The sequence below is a fragment of the Folsomia candida genome, unplaced genomic scaffold (assembly GCF_002217175.1).
Source record: "Folsomia candida strain VU population unplaced genomic scaffold, ASM221717v1 Fcan01_Sc002, whole genome shotgun sequence".
Taxonomy (NCBI): Eukaryota; Metazoa; Arthropoda; class Collembola; order Entomobryomorpha; family Isotomidae; genus Folsomia; species Folsomia candida.
Genome location: NW_019091194.1, coordinates 15,438,889 through 15,460,911, shown reverse-complemented (window position 1 = coordinate 15,460,911; position 22,023 = coordinate 15,438,889). Strand labels below are relative to the sequence as shown.

General features: G+C 37.9%; 5 protein-coding genes across 9 annotated transcripts in view; 1 reads left to right on the top strand and 4 right to left on the bottom strand.

Moving 5' to 3' along the window:
• Positions 1-4,543, bottom strand: part of LOC110843499 (inactive tyrosine-protein kinase 7) — a 45,624-nt gene extending 41,081 nt beyond the window's left edge. Inside the window, exons 1-2 of the mRNA XM_022089465.2 lie at positions 3,881-4,543; positions 137-472 (exon numbers count right to left, since the gene is read on the bottom strand). Of these exons, the coding sequence (XP_021945157.2) occupies positions 137-472; positions 3,881-3,950 (406 nt within the window). The 5' untranslated portion in view covers positions 3,951-4,543. The remainder of the gene's footprint in view (positions 1-136; positions 473-3,880) is intronic.
• Positions 4,544-6,132: 1,589 nt separating this feature from the next.
• Positions 6,133-13,236, bottom strand: LOC110844015 (GTP cyclohydrolase 1). 3 transcript variants are annotated; one of them, XM_035848021.1, is made up of 11 exons: positions 12,940-13,236; positions 12,543-12,592; positions 12,019-12,255; positions 10,932-10,941; positions 10,652-10,809; positions 10,522-10,563; positions 8,264-8,340; positions 8,067-8,154; positions 7,919-7,951; positions 7,707-7,791; positions 6,133-7,610 (listed from the first exon to the last, which is right to left on the bottom strand). In XM_035848021.1, the coding sequence occupies exons 3-11, from the start codon at positions 12,227-12,229 to the stop codon at positions 7,478-7,480; spliced, it is 837 nt and encodes a 278-aa protein (XP_035703914.1). In that variant the 5' UTR covers positions 12,230-12,255; positions 12,543-12,592; positions 12,940-13,236; the 3' UTR covers positions 6,133-7,477. The 3 variants fall into 3 exon arrangements, with proteins under 3 accessions (XP_035703914.1, XP_021945788.1, XP_035703913.1); XM_022090096.2 differs by having other exon boundaries at positions 10,652-10,803; positions 10,926-10,941; positions 12,940-13,224; XM_035848020.1 differs by lacking the exon at positions 12,543-12,592 and having other exon boundaries at positions 10,652-10,803; positions 10,926-10,941; positions 12,940-13,227.
• A 303-nt stretch (positions 13,237-13,539) lies between these two features.
• LOC118434716 lies at positions 13,540-15,065 on the bottom strand. 2 transcript variants are annotated; one of them, XM_035848859.1, is made up of 4 exons: positions 14,828-15,065; positions 14,430-14,747; positions 14,164-14,358; positions 13,540-13,757 (listed from the first exon to the last, which is right to left on the bottom strand). In XM_035848859.1, exons 1-4 carry the CDS (start codon positions 15,056-15,058, stop codon positions 13,656-13,658), a joined length of 846 nt encoding a protein of 281 aa, XP_035704752.1. In that variant the 5' UTR covers positions 15,059-15,065; the 3' UTR covers positions 13,540-13,655. The 2 variants fall into 2 exon arrangements, with proteins under 2 accessions (XP_035704752.1, XP_035704751.1); XM_035848858.1 differs by having other exon boundaries at positions 13,540-14,358; positions 14,828-15,060.
• A 361-nt stretch (positions 15,066-15,426) lies between these two features.
• Positions 15,427-16,499, bottom strand: LOC110843498. Its single transcript, XM_035847651.1, has 5 exons — positions 16,365-16,499; positions 16,150-16,263; positions 15,936-16,074; positions 15,619-15,842; positions 15,427-15,543 (listed from the first exon to the last, which is right to left on the bottom strand). Exons 1-5 carry the CDS (start codon positions 16,497-16,499, stop codon positions 15,427-15,429), a joined length of 729 nt encoding a protein of 242 aa, XP_035703544.1.
• A 798-nt stretch (positions 16,500-17,297) lies between these two features.
• On the top strand, positions 17,298-21,567 carry LOC110842847 (mpv17-like protein 2). Of its 2 annotated transcripts, XM_022088683.2 has the most exons (7): positions 17,303-17,501; positions 17,587-17,737; positions 18,429-18,623; positions 18,708-18,883; positions 18,985-19,098; positions 19,437-19,479; positions 19,593-19,987. In XM_022088683.2, exons 3-7 carry the CDS (start codon positions 18,485-18,487, stop codon positions 19,835-19,837), a joined length of 717 nt encoding a protein of 238 aa, XP_021944375.1. In that variant the 5' UTR covers positions 17,303-17,501; positions 17,587-17,737; positions 18,429-18,484; the 3' UTR covers positions 19,838-19,987. The 2 variants fall into 2 exon arrangements, with proteins under 2 accessions (XP_021944374.1, XP_021944375.1); XM_022088682.2 differs by lacking the exons at positions 18,429-18,623; positions 18,708-18,883; positions 18,985-19,098; positions 19,437-19,479; positions 19,593-19,987 and adding exons at positions 20,193-20,642; positions 20,730-20,866; positions 20,952-21,161; positions 21,242-21,567 and having other exon boundaries at positions 17,298-17,501.
• Positions 21,568-22,023: the final 456 nt, after the last annotated feature.

Sequence of the window (22,023 nt, the reverse complement as noted above, 5' to 3'; positions counted from 1 at the left end):
AAATTGCTAAGACATACATTTCCAGTTTTTTTTTGTAAACCACTTTCGTATTCAAAAATTATTTAAATGAGCACATAGGTTGGCTTCTCTTTTGCAAAAAAACATGGGGAATAAGCAATGGAAGAAATTGACTTACAAATGACACTCATGGACATTGGAGCACTGGTTTTGGAGTGTCCGGAACTGAAGTTGGTGGCCACACAGCTATATTCTCCAGCATCCTCGTCTCGCTCAATTCTTGAGAAATACAGATTGGATCCAATTTGATATCGACGGGAAGAATTGTGGAGTGAAATCCCATTCATACTCCATCTGAACCCGATCTGCCGTGCGTCTGACACAGCGCATTCCAAAGTGACTCGTCTCTCCTGGTCCACGACGGTTTTCCTGCCGCGGCTCGTGATGCTTTCTCCGTCTCCAATTCTGGTAAAGTAAAAGTCATCCGCTCCCAAGACCAAGTCACTTGACACACCTTTGGGAAAAACAGACATGTCGAGTTAAATTCCGCTGTTAACATGTACATACACCCACGCCTAACTTCTTCTACACATAATAAGTATGTTCGGATGCAGAGCTTGTGAGAATCATCCTCAAGGGATCCGTCAATGACAGAAGGCGAACGAAGGCTCTTCTGGTCGAGTGGGTTATCTGAACTCATTAGCCTTTACTAGAGAAGATATGCCAGTCAATGGCAATATATGAATGCAATACAATGCATGCAAAACATATGTATATAATGCAATATTTATATAAAATATTTATGTATATAATTAGGTATATACAAATAGGAAAAAATTTCAATTGATTTATTGGCTTTAGAACTAAAAATAAAATCATCTGAACTTAATTACCTATTGGAAGACGGGTCTACCTCTTTACACCGAGTAAATGTGTTCTGTTGAGTAATGGGACGCACTTGAACACGGAATCACGGGACATGGTGAAATTAGTCTCCATTCAATTGTGAACAAAAGAAAATACCTTTCAATGCCAACTACAAACTCGGGGGACGAGTCATAAGTGGTCGGTTCTGTAAATTTGAACAGAAATCGAGTTTCCCAAAAAGTCAAGTGCAACTGTGCGTCCACTTGTCATAAGTTCCTTTCCAAACAATTCCGTATTTCAAAAAAGTCAATACCACGAAGTAATTTATTTCAAAAAGTGAGCTTTGGCATGAAAAAACTCCCCTTCATGCAGTAGTATATTAAACCTATGAAAACAGTGGTGGTAATCAACAGATATTAATATTTTATTTGAGGAGTATGGATTATTGACAAAAAAAAATCTACAATAGTATGTAGTTCATTATAAATATTATTGTGCGTATGGACATACATGTTACAAATAGAAACTCAGACGAATATTGAGTCTCACTCCACCACGAGCGGAGAGAGTAAGGAACCGTTGAATGAAAGCCCCGTAGTTTTATTTATTTCGTTTATTTCAGTTTTCTCTTTTGGTAATCAAATATGAAAACAGTCGACTGACTGACTGACTCCCTACTTCTTTGCCTCTGCCTTCTTAATTTCTCTGTTGTGTGCTGTGTTGTTTAACTCCCTCAGAATTTTATTACTGTGTGACTCACACGGTCGTAAAACAGCGGGATTAATTTCTGTTTCAGTGAAAGCATTCCATTTATATTATCCCCTGTCTGCAGCAATAACTATTAAATTATCCTGCTCTTTACATATGCATTATGTTCTGGCAACGGCATTCACTTGGAATCTGGCTGCGCGACGACTATGTTCAATTGCGAAATTGAACATTGGTAAAGTTATTGAGTTGAGAAATTCTATCGCGAACCCTTTTGTTCTTAAAGTTGAGTTAATTTTGTGCGGCTGTTTATTTCGCAACAGGAAGGACTACATAATACTCTCTAACAAACCATTGTTTGAAATCCATGAAACCTACACCACGCACCCCCACCCATCCCAACTCATGACCCACCATAAGGAAATCTGGGGAATGAGACTGGGTAAATTTTTGTCAGTCGGACATTTATAAATGACAACCTCATGCAGAACAACATGCAGGGACGATGAGGGTGTTTAGTAGCAGGGTTGCTGGCTCAGCATAACCTGCCTGCTTTCCCAACAAGGAAATGGAGGACATTTGGTGGGGAGAGGCAACAACAGATTCCAGCTAAATCGAGAGGGTACTCTCTCCTCTGCCCATTTACGATGGGTTTGGATAACACGCTTGGGTTGCTTTACTATCCTGCTTTCTGCTCGGCACAGTATGACGTGGTTTCCTTGTTGGGTGAGAGCAGAAGTGGAACATTCTGTATAAACGGATGATGGCAATAGGCGTGCAGTTGAGCTGAAGTGAGATGAGAATCGGAGATAGGAACAGCTTTCCCCCCGCCGCCGTAGCTTTCTCAGTATACGGAATAGCAGCAGCCCAAAAAGAGAAGGAGTGCGGGGGTATAACTTTGCCCAGACCGACCCTGAGGAGGACAATGCAATGATATGGTCTTTATAAACAAATGTAATGGGAACACAAGGGAGAGAGACGACCCACGTACCGCTTCAGTAACTAACTAACTCTATTTCGCAGCTGGTCTGGTCTGTTTTAGTCGCCCGACTGGTAAGGAGAGTATCATCGCAGGCCCACCACCCACTCCAGAGGCCATCATATTCATCGAGAAGGAAAGAGTCGTTTATGAGGAAATCGATGCCCTTGGTTCGGGACTCCCTTATTCGTGTTGATAGAGGAGGAGGTTGTGGTGGTGGTGGTGCTGGGACACGAAGCAGGATCGAAGGAGAGATGAGACTACTTTCTTCCCTGATGAAAAGTGTGGAGGAAACTTTCGTAGCCAACTTTATGCTCTAGAAGAAAAGCTAAAACTTTGTCCCTCGTATTCCATCACTCGTCGCACATTCCCACAAACACGGCACACAAAGGATTACACATGATTCCATTTACTTGCGTGTCAGACCTTCTCATGCCTCAGAAACTTTCTCCCTCATGAATGGCAGCGTAAGGTCTCCGACTTATTTGCTTGTAACAACCCAACCTTATTGTTGTGCAAAGATCTAAATACATATTTACTTTGACCTGCTCCATTTTATTGAATGCCGTCGTGTCATTGCAACAAGCAGGCAAGTCAAAGGTTACGACGTGCAAAAGCAAATCAAGGCTTGTTGACTTTGTTGTGTTTAATTTAATTTCAAACTTGTGTGTGCCTTGACGCACTGTTTTGTATCTCTGGAGGAAATAATAATCACGCAGTTTCAATTGACGGGTATCAGCAGAAACATCAATAGCAGCAAGTTGTTGCCGGAACGAATGTGTAGCATTTTGTAACTGGAATGAACTAAACTGCGGGTGATAAAGTCAAGTAAATCTGCTATTTACACTTTTTGGTAACCACTGTAATCAGTGTCTGCTCTGTCAGGTTCTGTTTAACACCTGTCAAGATAAGAAAATTAAAACCGATCGAGTTTTAACCCTACCCAACAAGTCAAAGAGCTTACTACCAGAGACTCAGTGTAAACAATTACACTGGTCCATATTACAGGCAAGCTCGGTCTTTGTCTAGTTGCATGTAGAAGTAATTGTTCGTCACAGTTAAGGAGCGAGTGTGGAATATTCGCAATTGCTTCCGTTACACAATTCGATTAAGCTTATGTACTCCGTCTCATACCGTCTCACACACAGTCAGCAGCAGCAAATTATACATGGGACCAAGTCGTCTCATGTATGTATCTCATATGCAATCAGAACTCGGTGAGCTTTAGATTCAACAATCACAGTCATGCACATGGCACTATCCAAACTAATCAAAGTCAAGATTGTCAACTAACTTGACACAATTGATAACACAAACTTAACACGATAAGAATCAAGACCTTTCTCACTTTATAATTAAGCCACTTACCCAGTAATATGATCCAGGAGAGAAGAATCATCGACGAACCCATACTACGACCAATTCTCGGACACCGCATTTTCACAGCTTTCTTCACTTTCTCTTTTCTACAATCTAAGATACCAAGTCTGCTTTCACCATTTGTTGCTACCTTTCTTTTCTTCACTCACTCAGTATCCATCATTTGTCCCAAGGCAGTCACTTAAAAGTTTATCTCTTGAACAACAACAAATATCACCAAATAAGTAAATATTCACCGGCGTGTTCTTTCTTTTTGTCTACATACGAAAGTATAAAGAGGAATTGACGTAAGAGGGGCAGAGAGAGCTGAAGTAGTTCCTCACCATTATTTGATACTTTGCTAAAGTTATTTGAAACCTATTTACTTTGGATATGCATATATCTCAAGTAGCTTAATTTTGAAGCTATCCTACGTTTACGTTACTCTTAAGGCAGCGGCACAGTCAAAGGGTTGCTCTTAAAATGTATTTGCGAGGAATGCAGGCAGGCAGGCAGTGCGGTGAAGGGGGGAATAAAAGTCGGAAGAAGGGAAAGGAGAGATTGTCTAAACTACGAGTCCACCCACACGAAATAAGGAACTGAACTGGAGGAGCCGGTGTGCGAGGGAAAGGGAAGGAAAATACGGTCACACACACATCCGATTCAACACAACTCACGCATACAACTGAGACTCGAAAGCGGAGGAGCAGGCAGATTTTGCTCTCCAAAAGCTCCAGCCAGCACATGGTACTTTCCACTGGCTTCTAAATAGGCAGCGCAGAACGAAGGGTTGCGAGGAGGTTACTTGTCTTCAGACTTGGTTTGCGATATCCCGTTAACACAAACAAACGCTTGCTTATGAATATTGGCTGAATTGGAGGCGATGAGGCATGAATGAGACAACGTTTGCTTGTTGTGTAATAAAGAAGTGACGCATGGAAATTAATATAACGAATTAAGGAAAGAAGTGCACACAAGAATTGCTGTTATTAAGAGTTACGTCCACTGATCATGACTTATTAGCAAAGATATTGTTACATTGGAACCGGCAATGTTACATTAATCCTGTAACCTTTATGAGCCATGTATTTATTTCCTCGCTTTCTTCTTCCTAGCCAATACTTACTGACATTACTGACATGAATTTTACTGATATATTTATTAAGTGATGTATTTATTATGTGTCAATTTTCCCGTGTATTCATCCTACGCAACTTTATCTGACTAATTTGAAACCAGTGTAAATCACTCTTCTGGGTCCCTTTGACAAACATTTACATTGTCAATAAATTGACTGATCTGATGTCAGCCTTTACAGGTCCTCCCCCACTAAACCATTCTTCGAACTTGATTCGTATTTAATTAACACAGCCGCAGATGTGAACACAATTTCCGTTGGGTTCGCCGTAATAATAATTTATCGTAACACTGACGGCGAGTTTCATAAGCTTACAAGGGACACTCACGACCTGTCGTTTGAGTCCAGAGTACCCACTATGTTTTTTAGAATCTACTAGGACCCCAGATGAAGGATCCATTCATATTTCCGTGTAAAATTCATATTTGGCGCCATGGCGTGGCGCCAAACTTAAAAATTTGCATTTTCGACCAACTTCAAACCCCCATAACTTTTGCATTTTATGTCGGATTTTCAAAATTTTATGCTTAAAATGATCACAAAAGTCGAAATTTTTGACAAAAAAAAATAAAAAAAAAAAATTTCTAATTTTTGCAATATTTTTAGGATTTTTTCGACGAACCCCCATTTCGAAGAAAATTACGAAATTTTGCGAAAAGTTAAAAGCGATAATTTTAGAAAAAATTTCATGGAATAAGAAAGTTGAACTCTTTGTCATGATTTCTGCCAAAAATTTTGAAAATCCGTCCAGGATTTCAAAAGTTATGGCGGTTTCAAAAATAAAAACATTCAATTTTGGCGAATTTGGCGCCACGCCACGTCGCCAAATATGAGTTTTACACGGAAATATGAAGGAATCCTTCATCAGGGGTCCTAGTAGATTCTAAAAAACATAGTGGGTACCCTGGACTCAAACGACAGGTCGTGAGTGTCCCTTGTTAGAAGAAAATTCGAATGATGATTAAGTCTAAAATGATAGACAAAATAAATATGTACTAATATTTATGTAGTTTTGCAATGAAAGCGTTTATTGGTAAGAACAACCGATGTATGTAAATAATAATAAGTTTCGGAATGTGGCGGATTGTGATGGAATGTATTTATGTATTTATGTAGACGTTTATACGGGAATAATGCATGTATTTATTTTCTACGCCACTAAAATTTTTATACATTTTTTACCATGTTTCAAGCCGACTAATTGCAACTAGGATACTACACTTACATCCTCTTGGTCCCTTCTTTTTACTACAGTCAATTTCTTAACTACTCATTGCAGCTCAATTAGTGCAACAACTTCGTTTCGCTTACTTACAATTAGTAGTTAATACGTAAGTACATATGTGCATTTATATGTATTTAGTCGGACTTGCTTATTGGGCTCTCCTAATATTTTGGACAAATATATATTTCATAAAATACAAAGCTCCAGAATGCTTGCTGGCACAATTCAAATTTATTGAATGCATAATCTAATTCGAGGCTCGAATTGCGAGCTGAAAATATTTTTAAAAAACATTTCGTAATGTGCTAAAAAATAAATAAAATTGATTATGAGTTTCTTGTCTAGCTTTAATGAAGTGACACACATTCACATTCACACGAGGTACAGAAGTTCAGGTTTCGTATCATTAACTTTTTCCTCAATATTAACGCTATTCTAATTAGCTAATTATTCCAAAGCTTGGTTAACTATCCTTGAATCTGTGCAATCGTTTACGTTTCATTCCTTATTTAAAACTCCAATCCTTTTGAAAAATTTAACCATTACGATTACTACCCAAGCATTTTTTAAAGGTTCTTGCACTTGGTTGCGTGGGGTTAATTTCACTACTACGCGTGAATTAATATTTGCATTAGCGTCAACTTAATCCAAAGTAACCCCAAGTGCAGAAATCTTGGTCAATATGTTAAAATAAAGACTTGGGAAATTTCACCAAAAATACATGGCTAAATTTTCATTAATTTTCAACATTATACAGTGTGGGGATATTTACGTATGTATGTACATGAGACTAAAATTACATTCTAGTAAAGTTTCTTTACTTACATTGGTCCCTTCATTAACATATCACGCCTGCATCATCACTCAATTTCTTCGAGCATTATTAATACCCAAATTCAACTCCTCTTTAACTTTGTAATATTAATTAATTATTATTTAGTGCACGTATTCGGTTCGTCATCTTCAAACGGAATATCGTGTCGGCCATATCTATGCACATCAAACTTTACTTTACTCTCCAACATTTGGCATTAATTAGATAATTTTTAATTAATTATTAAAAACTTTCTCCTGCATTCTTTTAATCAATGTAAAATTAATCGATGCAAATGTTACATGAAATGAACTACAAATAAATCTCAAATGTCTACGAGAATGTCCACATAGTGTACACTATGTATAATTGTCATCAGGTAGTGATATTGGAATTGGTCCCAAAAGTTTCATTTTGTTTTCATTATTTTTACTTGTGTCCACTGCAGAACGATAAGAACTCTTCTCTCGTCTTTGAATTTTCACGAAATTCTCCAAGCATAGAGCTGGTGACGGTCTTGCTGTTGATCTTCTGCACGCCTCGCATGACCATGCACATGTGCCTGATGAGAAAAAGATTGCATTTAGCTATTTCAAATTTATTCACAAATTGCATGTTATTTTTCTTGTATGGATTATAGTCATGGACGAAAACTTACACTCCTTCGCAGACAACGGCAACGCCTCGTGGTTCAATTGCTTTCAGCACAGCTTCCGCAATTTGCTTTGTCAACCTCTCTTGAACTGAAATAAAATTAAGCATACAATGTTCCTCGTCTTTGTGGTTACTTTGCTCCTCGGAAAATAAAGTGGGCAGTGTAAACAGAGGGAGGAGTTGGGCCTCCTTGTTGTACAAAAGATGTGTATTTACCTTGAAGCCGTCTGCTGAAAACTTCCACGATTCCTGAAATCAAAAATAATCCATTGCAGACTGATTACTTTCTCAAACCTACTTTCACGAATTCTAAACGTATTTACTTGTTGCCTGCATGAACGAATAAACGAATAATTTTACTTACGAGCAAGTTTGCTAAGCCCCAAAACCTTTCTGTTCGGCAAGTATCCAATCGATACCTTTCCGTAGAACGGGACAAGATGATGTTCGCACTAATAACATTAACGATAGATACGTTAATGCAAATAAAATGAAAATTCAAGATGGGAAGTAATTAAAGAGTTAAATGAGATCCAGAATAGCGTTTTTAATCGAACCTACCATTGAGAACATCTCGATATCTTTCACAATGACCATCTCATCTGTGTCCTCATCAAAAACAGCATCATTCAGCACCTCTGAAACACAAAATTGAATTACAGGCGATCGTGTTACAAAAACCAAAAGTTTAGCACGTCTCCAATTCTTGTATGTGTGAAACTACTTATTGCTTTGTATAGGATCTCCACATAAATCATTCAAGTACACCCACTCCATCTTCTTAAAGCATTATTTCAGCTTATTTTGACAATTTAAAACCCTCTGAACACGATTCAAAGGTCAAGTGAGCATATCTCAGTTTAACACTTTGTGATGACAGATTAAAAAAGAAATGAGGCGATTGTAGTGAATATAAGTGTGCAGAGGACGGTCAATATAATGCCAGACAAGGGTATCGAACAAGAAAAGTCCATTAGATCGCCTGGATTTAGTCGGAGTGACACACTTCCAACATTCTCAACTTTCATCCCGTCTGCAGGTTTATCTTTCCTTTGTCCTGTTGTACACGATGTAGGCGTGTGCACCTTGCAGCAGCCTGGGCAAGAACAGCGCAGGAGAGAAAGGAGAAAGAACAGAATAAGAATCACGGAGCTTTGGGTAGTAAAGTAACAGCATCACTAGACAGGAATAAATGCCCTTTTGGTTGGTTGATGGTGGGCTCTCTCGAGCACAGAAACTCTGAGCGATAGAGAATTCACTTCCCAAAATGTAGCCTTTTTCCTCTCAGATTCTTGAAGGGATATAATATTCTCGTAAAGAAGATCTGTATATAGGTCATAAAAAACTAAATGCTTTTATCGTGTGCGACACACAAGATGGTATTCAGTGACTACATTGTTCTACGTGCATAGAACCCGAAAAGTCGTCGTTTACACGATCTTGTTAACCCAGTCATGTTCATTAATTCGTACATGCATATATTTACATCAGTAGCGATTTTACAAAAGATCATATTCATAATAGTTAGTGGGTTTCGTTATAGAAGTACAATTCCAACAAATAGTAGATTTTGCTCGTAAAGTTATAAAGCAGATACATTGGGATCTTGTCCGAAAATATTTCAAATGTTATCATGTGAAAATCATAATGAGTCACAATTTCAGACAAGCTATATTCCAAGAGCTACAGGATGAGAATGAGTAGAGCAGAGAGCGTGGCTGTGTGGCTCTCCATATAAAATACGAGGAACGTCATTACTTTAATAAGTAGAGAGCAAGAGCAAGTAGTTGAGTGGAATTGCTTTATTTCGGAGAAAGCGGAGAAATATGGCTGTTTCAACAGAATCTTTGGAATCTGCTTTTCTCTTATGCCTTACGCTGACGAAAGTCTATTAGTTCTGCGCAACATTTGCGAGAATTTTCGACCAAAATCACAATTCTCACTAGTCTACGATCCATCCACCCCTCTCTTTATTGTGGGACAGAAGCATGCATCTAGATTGAGAACCTCCAAGTTGAATGAGTCCAAATATTCAACAAGTCTCCATACGAAGCGGAGAAAGGTACAAATGTACCGTACTCCTGGACGTGTTGTCCAGGACAAGCCTACGTCATTCGGATGAGGATAAAAAATGCTAAATTTGCAATTCATCAAGGACTTATTGATTTTCTAGAGGAATTGCAATTTTGTACGGACCAATAGCGGAGCGAGCGCTCTAGGTTTCACTAAAGTGTTGTTTTCATCTACTTTCTGCAAAGAAAGCTTGTGAAAGCCTGTGATTAAAACTATAGACGCAAAGAAATCTGAAACCTTGAAGATAAGCAGTACGTTACAATATGTTTTATCTCGAGAAACAATATACAGTTAGGTAACGACGCTTGCTATTGTTGACCACAAGTCCGTGTACATGTGTATCTTTGAAGGATTTACATGCATACTTTGTGGGTTACGTTACCCAAAAACTACAAAGGAATAATGTGGTTACCTTTTAGAAAGAAAGGGGGTAATTTAATACCCTTGACTAAATAAATATTTAAGTGAGATCATTTTTCTCTTCTAACATTTTTAAATCCCTAAAGGTCAATGTCTATTTGCTGTACTGAACTTTAATTTCCGTTTGCAAACATCAGTTTGTTACAACTCGCCTGGAGACGCCCACACATCATAGTTTTTCGTATTGAACTCTCTCCCTACGGCGGCCTTATCTGGCCCTATTTCCTTTTGCCATAAAGCTCAGAATTTATAGTCAATCTCTCCTCTACCTTCAATCATTGTAAATACGATTTCAAAAAACTGTTCAAAAACGTGGTGTAGCTTACCTTCAATAGTTTGGTCATATCCCTTCGTAAAGAAGAGCATGGCTGTGAAAGACATAAAACAATATGCAGTTGTCAACCAGTATTTCTAGAAATGTGTCAGATTTATGTGCATGAGATTGAATAAATATACCTTTCGCTGCCCTCTCTGGTGTCTTCAGCAGCCCTTGTCGCTCAGGATCCTCTCCAAGACTCGCAATTAACTCCTTATAGGCGCTGGACATGTTTGGAATCAAGTCTTCTCGAGTTGGTGGTTTATGGTCCAGTTCCATGTCATGGTGAAAGCTGCAAATGCAATTAGTGAATAAATAGTTTTCCATTATCCTTCACTTCAGTGTTTCTAGTTTCCTGCAGTTGAGAGGCATACATATTTACGTAATTCATATTTGCATGTTATTTATAATTACCTGCAATTCTCATGACCTGAAAAAAATAAGTCTCTTTAAAGTTTTGGTGGTCCAGCATTTTTAATAAATTTGGATATTTTGATAATTACGCTCAAAATGTGCATTACAGAGCAAACACTTTTAATCAGTTGTAAAAAACTGATTAATAACTTTAGTTGTTTAAGCATTGACGTTGAATATAGATCACATCACGTGATTCTATACATAGAATTGAATATTCGTCATTCACAACCCTTATTTACTGGCATTTTTTTGAAATGATCGTAAAATTATTTAGAAAATCAACTAGACGAAAGTGGTTTACTGACTATGCATGTGTCAGTACTTGCATGCTGTGCTATAAATATTGAGTCATTTGTAATTGTGAGCGAATGGTTTTCCAAGTAGAACTAGAATTGGACAGGTCTTCTCATCATAAGGTTTACGTCAAAGCCTACTGCACATCATGATATGCTCTGCTCTTATTCAATTCATTTACTTTGTGTTAAATACATATTTTGTAAGCATAATTTGAGGGTATAACAAGTTGTAGGTACTTAGAAAAAGAATAAATTACGTATTCGAACCTAGAGACATACGATAAAATTGAGACTCAAGTGTTGTACTTGAAGAAATAATCAGATCTGAGGACAGAAGCTTGGTCATTGCTAATTAAGGTTTGCTTTGTTGGTAGGTCGTGTGAAGACTACACCATCGTCGTCGAGTGATATCGTGTAACTCAATGTCACTAGAATGTGACCACATATGTTTGCATATCATTGCATATGATAAACTAGGTAAGAATATTACAGTTGGAGGATGGGAATATTAAACTCGTATGGAAAAATTGCCAAAGTCAATGACGAGCAACTGCAGAGGTGCTGTCGGTCATTGAAGGTGTGGAGTTGACCATGACAAGTTTTTGTGCATATGTAATACGTGATGCTTTGCAGGAATACCTCGTGCTACGGATACATATCTCATATGTACGAATTTGTATGCAAGCACTGTGACCATAAAACGACTATTGTCACCTGATCTTACAAGAAATTTGAGAAGAGACGTATTTAATCATGAAATATGCAGATAAATAATATGCATAAGGTAGGTTTACCTGGAGTGGTTGAGGTCCGTGGTGTCTTGGGCGTCTTGGGCGACTCCGACTCGGTTGACCCATTGTGTCCATTAATCACAAAGTCTCGCATTTTACCACCAGCCGCAGCAGACCTTTGTTTCTTAAGGGAAATGGGATCGACAGTAATTGGACTTGGCTTCTTACCGTGACCGTTTGAGTTTGTTACTTCAGACGCTTCACAAGTTGACATTATAGCACAAGTAGGAATTATTGACCCTAAATGAGCAGCACAAATTAACATGTAGTTAGTTGTACATTAATTATGTAAAGGAACTGTTTAATCATCATCGGCGAAACAAACAGGTCAAATGACAATTAAAGCGTCTAAAAAGAAACGAATGTACTTCTGTTAACTGAGATACTTTAATTGCAAAATAAAATTCAGAGTTGAAATTACTATGTAAAATTTCTCAAAGCAAGAAGTTTGAATTTTAAGTAATTGATGTGATACGATAAATGTGAATATGGTTTGTTGGGATACGCAGTTGTAGTTCTGAAATTACCTTGGTCATGTCGTCCTTACGCTAATCGTTTGCACAAAGTAGTGAATCAACTAAAACAAAATAAAAACAAAAGTGTTGGGAATTTTCATTATCTGAATCAAGCGTGCCCTTTGCGTTGTGACTCATCCGATTTCTGGAATTTTTTAAGCATGGGTTACAATATAAGCAACCAAAAAAAATCGTCATCCACTCCATGGTACAAGCATACGGAACTACTTATTAGATATGTCGTTAAGCTGCATTCTATAGTATTTACAACATACGAAGCACGAAAAGAAAGGATGGGCCCTTTTTCTGGACATCACCAGCAGAACTACCACACGAGTTCAGTGGTGGTAAAAAATGAGACTTAAGCTGCACAAAGCACAACGTGACACGGATAAATGGGTTGTCTCACCTGTGGTTTTCCAATTACGAGTGCAGTTTGAAGGGTGTGGACGTCGGAAACGAGGTCGCAAAGAGACGGATCTAGGAGAGGTTCGACGGATCCTGAGCCAACGGGGGAGAGAAATGACGAAGGAAATGGAGGAAACTGTTGCTTTTTTTATGGACAGAGAGGAGGATGCGAAGAAAGTTATTGAGTCGAGAACACAGATTCAACTGAGACGCGATGGGCGAGTGCAGTCCAACGAAATTGGTTTGGTGAAGGTGAAGCAGTCTGCTGGCTGCTCAGTTAGCCTGCAAAATAGTCAGGGGAAGGGATTTCTTTTCTGCTCATTTATTGGATCCTTGCTACATTTTCGCATCATGATTCTCACGCTGTTCAAGTCTATACGTATTACAGACTCCATAATCGACATACGTAGGCGTCAACCCTTTGAGCCTCAGGAGACCTGATTTCTCCCTCGCGTCTGGAATAAATAATTATGCTCCTGTAGGAACTTTGAGATAAAAATTGAAATAAAAATCAACCTATGAACCTTGCATAGGTCTGTTTACTGATGACTGATCTTGACTCGAAATGAAGCAATGAGTGCAAAATAATTATGCAACTTAATTGTGGCAAGGAAGCTGAAAATTTATTCAGTAAATGTCATACAATTGTATACATATTTACATACATATGTAGTTGTCAAAATTATAGTTAACAGATTTCATATACACCTGAAGCATTCAGTGAACTCGGAGACCACCAATTTTACGGCAACGATCTTTCCGTTTCCATTCTCGGACCATTGCGCGAACAACGATGTCGTAGTTTCGTTTAGCAATTGCCTACACGCATATAAATAATGGGAAAGTCAAATTATGTATATATCTTACAATCAAAAATTCCTAAATTCAAAAGTACTAATTTTGAATTCATTTTTCCTTAGAATTTCTTAAATCTATCTAACATTCTAATAACTTGAGTTCCATCAATAATTGGGACAGAGAATTTCCCTTTTTCACCAATATTTCTGCCCTGAAACCCTGAAGAAGCACTTGCTTGTTTAGGGAATCTCACTCCCTTTTGACTTTCACTTGAAAATTTAGTGTCTTTAAGGATTGAGGGAAGGTGTAATTTGGGAGTTGTTGGGAATTGTGGATGAGCAGCCGACTCGTCACTAGCATAGTCAGAGTCTGACGAGGCTAGAACGAATGAACTGGGGGACAAAGGATTGGGAGAGGAAGGAATTACCATAAGTTCATCGGAATAGGTTTGAACGCTATGTTGTAGAGGATTCAGACCACCCATGTAATTTCGAAGTGCCAATTTCAGCTGCTGATTATCATGAAGCATAGAAGTTCTCCTCCGGCGCAATACTCTCACTTCGAGGGACGCACGATTAAATCGTGTCCAAAATCGTTCCAGCAAAGCAAAGTCTTGAACAGACTATGCAAATCATGGAATTAGTTGGGTTATTTGAATAAAATTAGAAAGTCTGATTATGATTTTTGTCTCACTTTAATTGTTGAGAACATGGGTTCACTTATAACGTCCTCGTTCATGGCGCAGGTGCAAGGATTGCAGTCACACGTAATTAAATGTTCCATTTTTTTGGGGGTAAAGTTGAAGCCTTCGCCAAATTCTGTTGATGATGCAACTCCAGCAAAAACCGATCCCGTTTCCTCTGATTCGTCCCCTTGACCCATCATCGCCAACTCTTGCAAACCCCATCGTCGCATAAACGGGTCAACTTTCTCGTCCAGACGTTCGCGTTTTCTGCACCGCTCAATACATTTCATGAGACGTTCACGCTGTGTCAGCATCCCATCCAAACTCTACATATCGCAATGTGCGCTATTTAGCTTGTTTAATTTTGAATACACAAACAATATATACACATGAATGCTCGACTAACTTCCAACATTGTTCCAGAAACTAGAGCCAAACTGCGGATATTGTCTCTGCCTGTTTTAGCAACTGTGTCAAATCTTTGCTGTTGCAATTTATATTTGGCCTTCAAGCCATTTCGTTTTGTGTTTAGATCCGCCAAGAGACTTTGTAGTGTTGCACAATAGATTCTGTCCTTTTCATCCAAATTTTCAATACCCACCTGATGAAAAATGCCGAATACGCGACGTAAGTACATATGTACATCACTTGCATAACTTGTTTGCTGTGCTTCCAATTAAAACTACTTGCCTGAAGCTTGAACATTTTCTTGAATTGAGTGTCAATAGTGGCCACGACCACGTCGTCTTTTTTACGCAGCTCTAGGAACTCATTGCGAAGTGGAGTTATCTTTGTCTGCAAATTGGCAAAGAAATGTGAAAAATACACATTGATCACGGATCACAAAGATCATCATCATGACATGATTCGTTCCGGTTGGCAGTTCAGGGACATCATGAAATGTCATCCCGCGTATGATTAATTTCCAATGTTATGTATGTGTATATGTCCATATTCCATTAATTCAAGAAAGTTTGTGGTATTGTATGCATAACTTGGGTAATTTTATGTATACAGTTTTGCACTCACGTCATAGTCCACCAAAAGTTCTTGAATGTCATCCCAAACCGCTTGCATTCTTTTGTCTGTGGACACCTTTACTTTATGAGTCTCTTCCATAGCCTACGTACCAAAATTTGTGTACAGCTCAATGTTTTACCTCAATTTAAAACAATAACCAGTTTCATGAAATTTTACCTTATTTCTCATTTCTTCTTGCCGTATAAAGAGCTCGGCTTTGGAGTCTGAAGCAAGTTCTCTGTATCGCATGTGTACCGCCGCAATCACGCCATTCAAATACCGGAGACTTTTCTCTTGGTAGTTTTGCATTCGAAACTTTTCGTCATTCAGCACGGTCAGCAGCTTCTGTTTCTGTTGTCCATACATTTCGCGTACCTGGTCGAGACGCTTGTGGTAAAATTCTGAAAGTTATTTTATGTATTAATCACAGCCCTGCAATTACATATGTATGTATGCATGGTAGTCTTTGAAAGGTCTCAAATAATAAAACTGACCCATGAGTTTGTCAATGTTGTGTAAGTGCATGTCAAATGCGTTATCATATTCCTCGTCATTTTGTCTCATAACATTTTCAAGATCTTCAATAAGTTCATCCTTTTTTCTGTAATTTCTCTCAAATGCAGCTTGAAGCATCTGACGAAAGTATAAGTATTATAACTTAATTTATCTCGAAATTATATCAATTTGTTTGCAAAAGTGTCGACTAACTTTATAATCGTCCAATAATTCGTTGCATTTGAGTTTGCGAAGCCTAGGACGCCACAAGTCGAGAAGCTTGTTGTCATTTAGTTTGAGAAGTTCGTACTCCTTGTCTTTTTTGAGCTATTGAAAGGGGAGCCAAGCAGGATATTACGACGAATTGTTTATGATTATGACAATAATTTATATAATTTAGATCATCAATTAGGATGATAGTGCTACACCTTGAGAAACACATTGGTCAGTCGTCGCCTCCGCACGAGTTTCTCCTTTTCAGCCAACGCCTTCATTTCTGCCTGCTTCACTTTCTCCTCCTCCGTCAGAGGCTTCTTCTTCTTGCCTCCCTTCTTGGACGGCATCTTGACTTTTTAATGACGCAACTGACCTTTCCAAGATAAATGAAATACCAATTATGCACCAAAGTCACATCCAATTCATATGCATACATACCTTAAATTCTTGATTGCTAGTTGTTCACCATAAATTTATTTTACCGAGTCTGAAAACTATGAAACTTTCGTGTTTGTTATTTGATATCCATTTTTGACTCTTCATTATCAAGATTATTTGACACTTTATCGCTCACTTTGTCACGGGAGAAGCGTTACCTGGATACTAAGAGTCAAGCCCTCGTGCTTCTTTGTGTTCGAAACTTCCTGAGGACAACGGTAATAAGGAATCTGATAATCTGATTAGTCTGCTACTACTGGAAGCGGAACAAATACATATGAAATGAATGTGTGTACATATGAAATGCCTAGGAAGAAGGAGATTCGTGAATTTGTGTGTCCAATGAATACGTTCCCAAGTTTGATCAATCTATTCGTTGTTCGATTAATCCATAACTAACAGCACATGTCATGAATACTGTAGATTAATTTTAAAAGTTGTAATCATCCTAGATATAGATAGGTCTTTATGCAAAATGCGAAAATTATATAAATATAATTATTATTATTGCTTATGAATAAAGAATCTATTAATATAGCACGGCAATCTAACACAATTGGCCTGCACTATTTTGTATGAATTTGCATGGATTTGATACTAACTGATTCTCATTTCAATTTCTGCACAAACCAACTGAAATTTTTTTCAGCTATCTGTGCATAACATAACCCATGGCAGAATGTGGCAAGATGCCCATGTCCAGGGTGCGGCGTTCAAAGATTCAAGCTGAGCACATGAGAATTCCAGGTCCGGTTGGTAGTACTAGAAATTTTGTAGCTCATGTTCATAAATAGTTAGTGCAAAATCTAAAAGTAATTCTGATGTGCTCAAAGTTCCAAAATTATTTAGGCAGCACTAACAATAAGAAATATCAATTGTATCAGAAATCTATTAAATTGAAACACAAAAGGGTAAAATTATAAGTCTTTGTCATCAACATTGTATACAATTTCTTGCGATTTATTTATTCGCGATATGTTTACACTTCAATTTTAGATCCGGATTAATATAACATTACATTACTCAGAATCAGACAATTAACAATCCACATTCCTTCCCGAACACTCAAGACTGCATAAAGAAGGACGGTTCAAATTTGAAATTGTCGTCTTGTCAAAATCACGTCGATTTGGATTTTAGTGAATAGGTGAGGACACAGTATAATTCTACATGACATTTTATCAGAACAAGTCGACAAATTTGTACAAACACATTGATAAAATATAAAATATACTTAGGATGAGAGGTTGTAAGGTTGACAGTCAACAGTACCCGATTTTGATGGCCTGGCCTGGCCTTTAAATATGTTGTACTATAGGTAGAACTAGGTAAGTGAACGATACGTACAGGAGGGTTTTACTCTATGGCCCCATTTGCGGCCGCCACACCCCCTCAGGAGCATTACAGTCAATAAAGCGTCGCATTCTAATCTTTGCCAAAAATCAAATTTTCATCCGATTTTGAGAATTTTCGAAATTTACTGATCCTAGAATTAGTTGTTTTATCATATCCAAAATTCTATTTTAAACATTGATGCGGACTTTAGTAGATTCATTGGTTTCTTAAACATATCAAAAGGGTGTCAAAATCGGGTACTGTCATCCTCACACCTCCTCTACTTAATAGTTGGCTGGAGAGTAGGAAAATGATCTGACTTTGGTTGGATAAGAAAACCTCTACTTAATTCGAATATGTGTCCTTTTGTCATACGTTGATACGTTTTGGGTAGCAAGACTTATGATAGGATTTTTTTCATACTCTTAATTAAATCTGTTTCAAAACTAGACCGATTTTGCATGAAATCATAATCTCATTGAGAGTTACGTTGTTACACACAGTGCACCTATCTACTTATCGTCTTCACCATTTCAAACATTTCCAATACTGCATTACGATGTCAGCCACAGCCACCCTCGTTAATCGTCTTGTGCAAAGTGCATTTGTATCAAGAATGAGAACAGGGACGCAATTTTTGTTTAAGAAACATTTGCTCCTCACTAATTTGGGGATATCTGCCGGTCTTTCTGCGACAGGTACCAAAGTCTATCATAATTAATTATTGAAACTAAGTTTATCTACTAAGAAGAGATAAATTGAAAGTGGTAACTATTACATAGGGGACAGTATTCAGCAACACTATGAAAAGATAAAGGATCCAGAACGGGCATACAACTATCGAAGGACTTTTAACATGAGTACGGCGGGGGTTACTATTGGGACCGTGTGTCATTTTTGGTACAATTGGCTTGATAAATTTCTTCCCGGTAGAACCTTTAGCATTGCACTAAAAAAGGTACAATCGTAAAATTTTATGTCGTTGAAAACTACCAAAATAATTTCAACATTTAATCAGGTTCAATAATATGTACGTTCATTTTTTAATGTATTTCTCAGATGTTACTGGACCAAATAATTTGTTCACCCATTACAATTGGTACATTTTTTGTGACCTTGGCTGTGGTTGAGAAAAGTTCTGCGGATGAATTTCGGGATGAGTTGCGTTCTAAAGTATGGACATTTTTTTTATTGATTTACAACCTTTTTCCCCCAGCCTAGGGAGGCCGACTGGGGGTGTGGAGCCCTTTTTAGAATGGGGGATAGCACCTCCTTTCCCACCCTGGGTAAATGTGACAAAACTGCCACAAAAATACAACCCCGCTCCACAATGCTATCCCCCCAAAAACTTTACACATTAGGAAACGTTAGCCACCACAAAGAGTGTTACCAGAGCAGGCGAACGGGGACGCTTTTCCTTTTGCTGCTCCATACATCCTTTAACGGGGGGCTTCCCGATCCTCACCGTAGGAATCATTGCATTTACAATATTTTTTTTACATTTTGAATAGGGCATCATGTTATACCTAGCGGAATGGGTGATCTGGCCGCCTGGTAAATATTTTGTATTTTCATACCTGGGCATCTAACCACACTTAAAAAAAATTATTTGAATTTATTTATATTTAGAATATAGTTAAACAACTTATATTTGTTTATTTATCTAGCGCAAATGATCAACTTCTTCTTTCTTCCATTACGGTACCGAGTACTGTATGATAATACTATTTCTCTGGGCTACGACGTCTACACGTCTTATGTGAAACACGAAATTCCGACCGAGACTACCTCTCCAGATATGCCGTCCAATATAGCAGTCAGATCAATATCGTTGATTAGTCCTTCCTTATCGTCTTCATCGTCGCTGGAAGATTTAACTCCAATTGTTTCTTTGGAAGAAGAAGCTTTATGATGACATGCGAAATTTGTACTTTTGCAATTTATTGATTGAGATGTCCTGGTCTTTTAATCCTACTGGTGATTTGTAATCGGTTTAAATAGTCATACACACAATTTGTTATAATAAATCAGGTAATAAATACATGGTTCGTGTCTAATCAAACTGCCCTCGGATGTCTGAAATTCATAATTGCATAATATTTAGATAATGGTGCTTGGCTTTTTTTAAACGATGATAAATTAGAGGACAGAAATGGTGTACGCACGTGTAATGGCATTGTAAATAATTTGATAGTAACAAAAATGCTTATTTGTAATTTGAATGCTTTAACTAATGATAGCGTTTACTTTGTTTGTTTACACTATAGAAGCCTCTAAGCTAAGCTATAGATATACATAAGAAATGCCGGTCGGAGAAGGACTGCACAATGCACTGGATGTACCACCGGAATGCTTCGCGGGACCTTCAGGAGCGACCTTTCCCGAAGATGAGGAGGAGGAGGAGTTTAGTTTTCAAGAAATGTCGTCATCTCAAGATTACGAAGGAGCCATTAATTTTCCGAGATTATGTATTCAAACCAGCCCAAATATTACGGGTGACTTTGATGACTTCATCCAGATGAAGTGCACTGCATTAGACCTAAAAGACCGATTTCTTACTACCGGTTGTAAGAACATGGATGGTTTTTTGAATGGTGGCATCCTTCGATCAGGACTAACTGAATTTGTCGGACCAAGCGCTGTGGGAAAAACACAAATGGCCCTTCAACTATCAATTACTGCTCAACTTCCTGAGAAGCACGGAGGCTTAAATTCTGGCAAGTCTTTACAATACAATGATCGTCTTTACGGCACTACACTCCTTTTATATCGCTCGCACTCACACTCTTGTAAACTTTTAATAGGTGTCATCTACATCAATACGGAAGGTCCCTTTCCTTCACATCGTCTTGCTCAACTCTGTCAACATTTCAAAACTCATCATCCCGATCTTCCCGACATTCCAATGGATAACATTTTGATAAAGAATATAGTAGACACGGTAAGCTTATGTAAATGAACAATCATGCTGTGTATGTATTTTATTTACATCTATACTCATACATATTATGAATTTTATTTTTCAGGAAATGCTGCTATATTGCGTAACAACTGAACTACCCTCTGTCCTTAAGGAGGGGAATGTGGGTCTACTGATTGTGGACTCTATTGCTGCAACATTTCGATCCGAATACGAGAATGACACAATCTCAAAGGTGAACGACTTGAGGGTGATTGGACGGAGTCTACATGATCTTGCGTTCTACCACAAGCTAGTTTTGGTTTGCGTAAACCAGGTATTTGTTTCATTTTGATTAATTATAGTTTGTATAGCCTAATAATTATCAAAACTGCTGTTGTCGATTAATGTCGATAGGTAGGAGCTGCCATTAACGAAATGCCAACGGGCACTGTCGAGACGATGGATTTTGCACCTTCCTTGGGTTTGGCTTGGCGAACTCTTGTTAATAACCGCATTGTGATGACAAAGCAAGAGGACACCGTACGGCGACTAGAAGTACCGTTCTCATGCTACATACCTATGCGCAGCATTTCATTCGAAGTTAGTGCGGAAGGTATTTTTTCTACAGATTCTGGTTTCCGTAATGACATGTACTAAAATTTTATAGTGTGTAATATAAGAACACATGTAATATCCATGTATGAAAAATATATTACAAATTAAATTGTACAGAGTGTTCATTGTTCAGACATGTCTGAAGTTTATTATTTGAGAGTTCTTCATCGGAAAGGTAAATAATGCAGAATAGTTAGTTGGTGAGTATTTCTACCCAAGCAACCAAAATCTGCAACTATTGTACTAAATTTGTACAACTGGATTAATGCATATTTTCCGTGAAAATGTGAAGCCGACTTGTGATTATTTTGTACAAGTCGCATGTACAAAATTCATACCAATAATTTGTCACTACAAGTTTACTTGTACCAAATATGCACAAAATTAACACAAACAAATATGTGAGAATTTTGTGTAAATTTGGTGATGATTAATATGCATTAATGAAGTGAGAATTTGGTGCGAATTTAGTGCGAATCTATTGCTAATTGTGTGCTAATGGTACGCATGAAATTAATACAAATTCATTTATACGTATTACTCATAGTTCAATTATTATTTATTTATTACAAATTCATCTA